Raw genomic sequence first — 6,767 nt, 5'->3', positions numbered from 1 at the left:
ACGAGCCGTTTTAGGGGGGTGTGGCAGAGTCTTAACTTTGATAAAGAATATCTCTTTTAAAGCAAGGCCATAATCCTACAGAAACATGCCCTCAACTCCAGATCTTCATCTAAAGAGAACTTTCAGAGCTGTCAGTGTTAAAATGTTCCTTTAGGTGGTTGACTTTTCTGGATTCTGAACCCCTGCACCCAGGCCTCTCGGCCAGTAAGATGTATTCTCTCAGCAGTCCCTAATGAAGCCCCTGGAGATAGCGTTGGCGACGGCCTCCCTAGACTTGCTCTGCTAATGATCAGTGCTGTAGGCAAACTGCTGATTTGGAAACAAAGGTTCAAGGTGGCACAGCTTGCTTGTACAGGGGCAGCTCAACCTTACTAGCGTTCTTGCCCACACGCTAAGGCTTACAGCTTGCCATATTCTCGCCACCGCGCAGCCCTGCCAGACTGCAGACAGCACCAGACGCTACAGACAACATCTGCTTATAAAGAGAACCTGCTCAGCTACGCAAAAGCACAATAGGCTGGCTGGTTTGACAAAAGGCAGATAAGGTGTGCGCCGTACTCGTATGCCCAATTTGTTGCTCGTGTTGTGCGGGCAACAGTGATAAACACCTTCTATCAGATTTACTGACAGCCTAGATGGACGAAGCAATTATAGCAGGCAAGAAGAAGGGAAATATCAGCTGTCATTGCATATGACTGGAGCACAACCGTTTGCTTATGTCATCGTGTAGGCCGACACGGCCGTGAAGGAGCTGGGCATATTAGGAAAAAGCTCTCTCCCTGTTCCCCGGCATTGCTTTTGTTGCAAATTAGTAATTTAATTACTCGTTAGCAACAGTCCATTTTAGTCGTTTTCATCCCAGCGTGATGTAGCCTATTAGTTTTTGCATATCATTAAATGGAGCTTAAAGTTGAAGTTGACAGGTAGCAATGTAATTATAGGATTTGATTAGATAGTAAAATTGGGCGAACACATTAATTGGGCCTAAAGTGTTGCATATGGATAAAAGAAAGTCAAATATTGCTAACTGGGCTTTTTAAATATATTAATATAATTAGTGTTTTATTCATATTTTTTGAAAAATAATTAATAACATTGTTAATTTATTATTAACAATAAAATTCATATTTATTACTAATTATTAACAATTATTGATTTAGGTATTACTATGAATGATTAATTAATCAATGTTATTATTATTCATAATAATTATTAATAAAATGTTAATAATAATTAATAATAATACTATAATTTTTGAATGTTGTTGTTTTTAAATATTATATTTAATATTTTTATTATTAACAGTAATAATAGTTTTTACAATGAATAATTAATTCCATTAATGGCATTATTAAAATAATTTATAAAAACATTGCAGGGCTCGCAAAATTTCAAAATCCCTAGTAGCCCTTCGGGCAGGCATTCTTCAGATTTTGGTAGCCCAAAAATGAATTTAACTAGCCCGAATTGTTATCTTCAAATAACAAGTCAAGAGAGGTGCAACGGATCACAAATCTCACGGTTCGGATTATATTACATTATCATATCACATTTTCAGTCACAGATCAGATAATTTTTCAGATGAGCAAAAAAAATATGGTTTTCGCGGGAAATTCGAGCATGGCACTGCGTCATTACGTCACTTCTGTAAACATAAAGAAGTTGTCCCGGCTACTAGACTATCGCATGTGAGGATCCTGCAGGTGGAGGATCGCTTATAGCCTTTTCTCACAGCAGCCAGAATAATTAAATGTATCATTTTGATGGCGGATTGTAATGGTAATGCTTTTTTCCTCAGTTGGTTAGAACAAACGTGGCAGACTTACAATATACAGTGAAAATTCTTATTTGGGTCATATATTCCAAGACGTAGGCTAGAATCTGTGATTGCGAAGTACGGTAAATATCCACACCGGTGCGATGACTGACTGCCACACATACTCTTCAGAACATTAGATTCATCCGCGTTGGAGCCGCGCTTCTGTTGAGATGGTGACAAAGAGGCAAAACTTACGGACTGCAGCTTTAAAGAACAATTTACCACTTCGATACCACAGCAGAAGCTAGTAGCATATAGGGATGTAACGATTCACTCAACTCATGATGTGATATGATTCACGATACTGATTTCACAATACAATTTTCTCACAATTTCTTTTTTAACAAAAATGAGATTTAAGACAGATTTTTAAAAAAGGTGTCCTTTTGTTGTTTCTCAGACCACAAGGCTGCACATTGCTTTATGCAATTGAAAATGTCAAACAATTGGAATTTTAAAACAAATCCCAAATCAAATAAATAAATACAAATAAAATAAATTTCTCCATGCAAGTAAACTAAGGTTTTGCCTGTGTATTTTAATCACGATCCAAAACAAAGATGCTGCATACATGTTATTTAGATTGTAAAATTTTGAAATTTGAAACAAAAACAAAATGGTCTGACTTTGCTTTGTTATACTACATCAAAAATCTGAACGAAACAAAAACAGCAGTCGGGATGAATGAGACGCAAATGTCACTCTCTGACAGCAGGTGGTGCTTAAACAGCAGGTATTTATAGGCTGCTGCCCCTTTAAGACAGAATGCACGGATCCAATATAATGATGCAGGTGCGATTTCTTTCTCCACTGTTTACGTTCATTTACATGAATTTTATATCACTATTCAAGATAGCCCGTCGGGCAGGGCAGTGATACATTTTGGTAGCCCGACTGAAAAACACAATAGCCCCGGGACGTCGGGCTAGCGATTTTGTGAGCCCTGCATTGATAACTATTAATAATATTGATGATGATGATGATAACAATAATAATAATAATAATGTAACTGTTAAATGTGGATAATGCTAAATATTACATGTAAATATTTATTAGTATTATTAATCAATATTTACATGTAATATTTAACATTATCAACGTTTAAAAATTACATTATTATTATTATTATTATTAATGATTTTTACTATGAATAATTAATTCCATGAATTACATTAAAAATAATCAATCTTAACATTGATAACTGTTAATAGTATTAATGTTAAGAAGAAGAATAAGAAGAATAGTCTAATTGTGTTTGTTTCATGGTCATATGCAGTGAAATGTTCTTTCTCGTCATTCAAACTAATAGTTCAGTCTTGTGAAACCCATTATCCAATGAGTGACAGCTACGAATGTTGCTGCCATGCTGTACGGCTAATACACCTTCAGCTCCATTGTGAGAAGGTTAACAAGAAAATGTAATAGCGCTTTCATGAAATATGTGGGAAAAATAAAAGCATAGGTTTTATTATTTGATGAAAGAGACCTTTTGACATGCTATCTTCCATCACAGTGTGCTGTTTAGCCCACAGCCCCGTGCCTCTACCCTCCAGTAATCGCATCGGTCCATCAAGGGCTCTTGTGTGTGTGTGGCATGCATATTTAATCGTAACAGTAATCCTCTTACCCTTCTACAGTTAAATTTCCAGGCACCAAAACCTACATTGACCCTGAAACCTACGAAGACCCAAACAGGGCTGTCCATCAGTTCGCAAAGGAGCTGGATGCCTCTTGCATTAAGATTGAGAGGGTTATCGGCGCAGGTGAGCTCTTCCCTTGTCTTCTCCGCTGCCTCACTTTAGTCACACACCTTTCTCATTTATCACAGTGACAACCAAATATTTACACTCTCGATAGCGGCCGGAGCATCTTTCCAACCCCTTGTTATTGATAGCGCTGCTGTAGGATTGGTTTATAATTAATATGTCTTCTCCTAAGGCCAGGATACTCATAAATGCATTGCCATTGATGAATTGCTGCCGCATCTCTTTTAGTTACAAACCGTATAAGTGTGTTAGCGTGTCCTCTATATAGCATATCCAATTATCTGCTCTCTTGGTTGCACTCCCCTGTGTACTGATGCATAGCATCATATAATGCTGAATCTTGCTGCTAGTGTGACTGATATGTATTAAGCAGCACAGGTATAGGTAACGGTGTCAAACGTGGCCCGGATCTCTGGAACTCAGCTTGCAGGTGGTTGTGTGCTTCACAGGAGAGTTTGGAGAGGTGTGCAGCGGACGACTGAAGCTGCCGGGAAAGAGGGATGTGTCGGTGGCCATAAAAACGCTGAAAGTAGGCTACACTGAAAAACAAAGGCGGGACTTCCTGTGCGAGGCCAGCATAATGGGCCAGTTTGATCACCCGAATGTGGTCCATCTGGAGGGTGTCGTCACCAGAGGTGGGCAATTCATGAAGTTCATGTGCTTTCAATGCTGACTGCTTAACTAGCTAAGACGTCCTTTTCTTTAAAAAAAATTAAAAAAGTGTACTTAATTGTACTGAATGTGCACTTTTAGTGTACTTCAAATTTTAAAAGTATATTTTTTAAAAATTGTACTTGCAGATAATATAATATTAATAAAATAAAAGCCACTTAAGTGTATTTAAGTTCACTTCATGACTGTTTCTTGACATCCTTAAATACACTTTTACAGAACATTTACAAGTACATTTTGTAATAATATCAAATTGAAAGTTTTACTGTAAAGCACAACAAAAAAAATAAAGCAATGATTTAAAATGTACTTCAAAGTACATATATTTTGATGTGTTGACAAACATACTAAAACACATGTAAAGTACTTGATTAGAATTTGCACTGTAGTGCTATTTGATATTATATTTAAAGTAAATATATTGTAATGTAATAATCTGCAGCTTAATTACAAATGTTTAATCAAAAATATATTTAAATACATGACATACAAATTTTAATAGCAGTAACATTAGTTACATTAAGTATATTTTAATTTACCATAAATGCTTGTCAGTTAATTTTAACCATATTTCAAAGACAATAGAAGTAATTATGAAATTACATATAAAAGATGCACTTAAATCCTACTTTTAAAAAGCAATGTAATGTTTAATGAGTCAAAATAGCATTGTAATGTTTAACCAATTGCATTTAATATGAATTTAAAATATTATTTTTCATTTAATCACATTTAAAGTATCATCAATATATGCTAAAGTGTATTCCTTTTTCACAAAGGTTGGTCAAGAAATGAAGGGCTGGTTGCAAAATGAAATATCTAAACACACATCAAAAATGACAAAGCCAATTGTAGTCCGATGAATGACATTATCTAAATCTGTTAGTCTGACTTTGCAAAAACTGGACTGGTGCGATTTGAGTCAGACTAGTGTTTACGTGACATTTAAACAAGACAAATCATTGTTTCAGTCCGACTGAAATTAAACTTTTAAAGCGTACTATTAATCTTCTAAACTCATGAGAGTTATGACTTATCGTAAGCTCAGTTGTGAAGTCATATTGTTATGATTTGATCTTGTAATTTGGATAATATTATTTGTGGCTCAGGGTCGTTTATTATTATTTTTGGAGAGCGTACACTCTTTATGAAAAGCCCGGCCAACAGACTAAAGAGAATCCAGTGTTGTAGAATTGTCTGTGAATTGTTTCTCATTACTGCTTTTATACAGTGTGTGTTGGCCGCACTTCACTTTAATGGAGTCTGTTCTTTGCTCTTTCAGGAAAACCAGTCATGATAGTAATTGAATACATGGAAAATGGCTCATTAGATGCATTCCTCAGGGTACGTATAAAGCACCCTAGACAATCTGGTCAGTGAATACAATATCTTGTCTGTTCTGTTCATTACACCCACTGCGATTTACCATTTCATTGCTCATTCTCGGGTCGTGTTACTGTCAGCCCCCCCACGTGGTGGATGGAGTGTGTGTCTGTTGTGCGCTGGTGATGGATAGACAACGTTTCTCTGTTTGTGCTTGCACAGAAACATGATGGGCAGTTCACTGTGATTCAGTTGGTGGGAATGCTACGCGGCATCGCGGCCGGCATGAGATACCTCTCAGACATGGGCTACGTCCATCGCGATCTGGCGGCGCGAAACATCCTTGTCAACAGCAATCTTGTATGTAAAGTGTCCGACTTCGGCCTGTCCAGAGTGATTGACGACGATCCCGAAGCTGTCTACACAACGACGGTGAGTCAATTAAGCCACTGTCTCATCGTACCTGCCTTGGAAGCCCACGGCGCTCTCAGAATAAACAAATCAATCCGTACATCAGATAGGAGAACAAATATAGATACTGTCTGTGCTGCATTGTGATGCTAGAATGTCACTGAACATCAATACAGTGCTCTCTAACTCTTCTCAGAAGTCAGAAGTCAGAAAGAGCTTTATTACCAAGTATGTTTACACACACAAGGAATTTGAAGGAATTCTCTGGTTGATGGAGAGTGTACTGATTGTGAATTTTACTCCACAGGGTGGAAAGATCCCAGTTCGGTGGACAGCAATGGAAGCCATCCAGTATCGTAAATTCACATCAGCTAGTGATGTATGGAGCTACGGGATTGTCATGTGGGAGGTCATGTCCTACGGAGAACGACCTTACTGGGACATGTCCAATCAGGATGTAAGTTCATGTTTTTGTACAGATGAATGTTTTGTAAATTCAAATCAAATAGTTTCTGAACATAATATAATATAATATAATATCAATTATAATAATATAATTATACAATGATTACAAATTGTATTATAGTATAAAATAATAAAATAAAAATGCATATATATATATATATATAGTAGTGCTGTCAAACGATTAATCGTGATTAATCGCATCCAAAACAAATGTTTTTGTTTACATAATATATGTGTGTTTATTGTGTATATTTATTATGTATATATAAATACACACACATGCATGTATATATTTAAGAAAAATATGTTAT

General features: G+C 36.4%; 1 protein-coding gene across 4 annotated transcripts in view; it reads left to right on the top strand.

Annotated features, from left to right (window-relative positions):
- The window catches only part of LOC107665377 (ephrin type-A receptor 7), an 88,252-nt gene that overhangs the window by 72,725 nt on the left and 8,760 nt on the right, over positions 1-6,767 (top strand). For 2 of the 4 annotated variants that reach the window (XM_016456241.1, XM_016456239.1), the window contains exons 10-14: positions 3,469-3,582; positions 4,035-4,220; positions 5,540-5,601; positions 5,803-6,012; positions 6,299-6,448. In XM_016456241.1, the coding sequence (XP_016311727.1) occupies positions 3,469-3,582; positions 4,035-4,220; positions 5,540-5,601; positions 5,803-6,012; positions 6,299-6,448 (722 nt within the window). Of the gene's footprint in view, positions 1-3,456; positions 3,583-4,034; positions 4,221-5,539; positions 5,602-5,802; positions 6,013-6,298; positions 6,449-6,767 lie in introns of all 4 variants that reach the window. The other 2 variants (XM_016456240.1, XM_016456237.1) reach the window with 1 other exon arrangement.

The sequence above is a fragment of the Sinocyclocheilus anshuiensis genome, unplaced genomic scaffold (genome assembly GCF_001515605.1).
Source record: "Sinocyclocheilus anshuiensis isolate Anshui unplaced genomic scaffold, SAMN03320099.WGS_v1.1 scaffold199, whole genome shotgun sequence".
In the NCBI taxonomy this organism is placed as follows: Eukaryota; Metazoa; Chordata; class Actinopteri; order Cypriniformes; family Cyprinidae; genus Sinocyclocheilus; species Sinocyclocheilus anshuiensis.
Note: the sequence above shows the minus strand (reverse complement) of the source record. Positions and strands in the feature narration are given on the sequence as shown.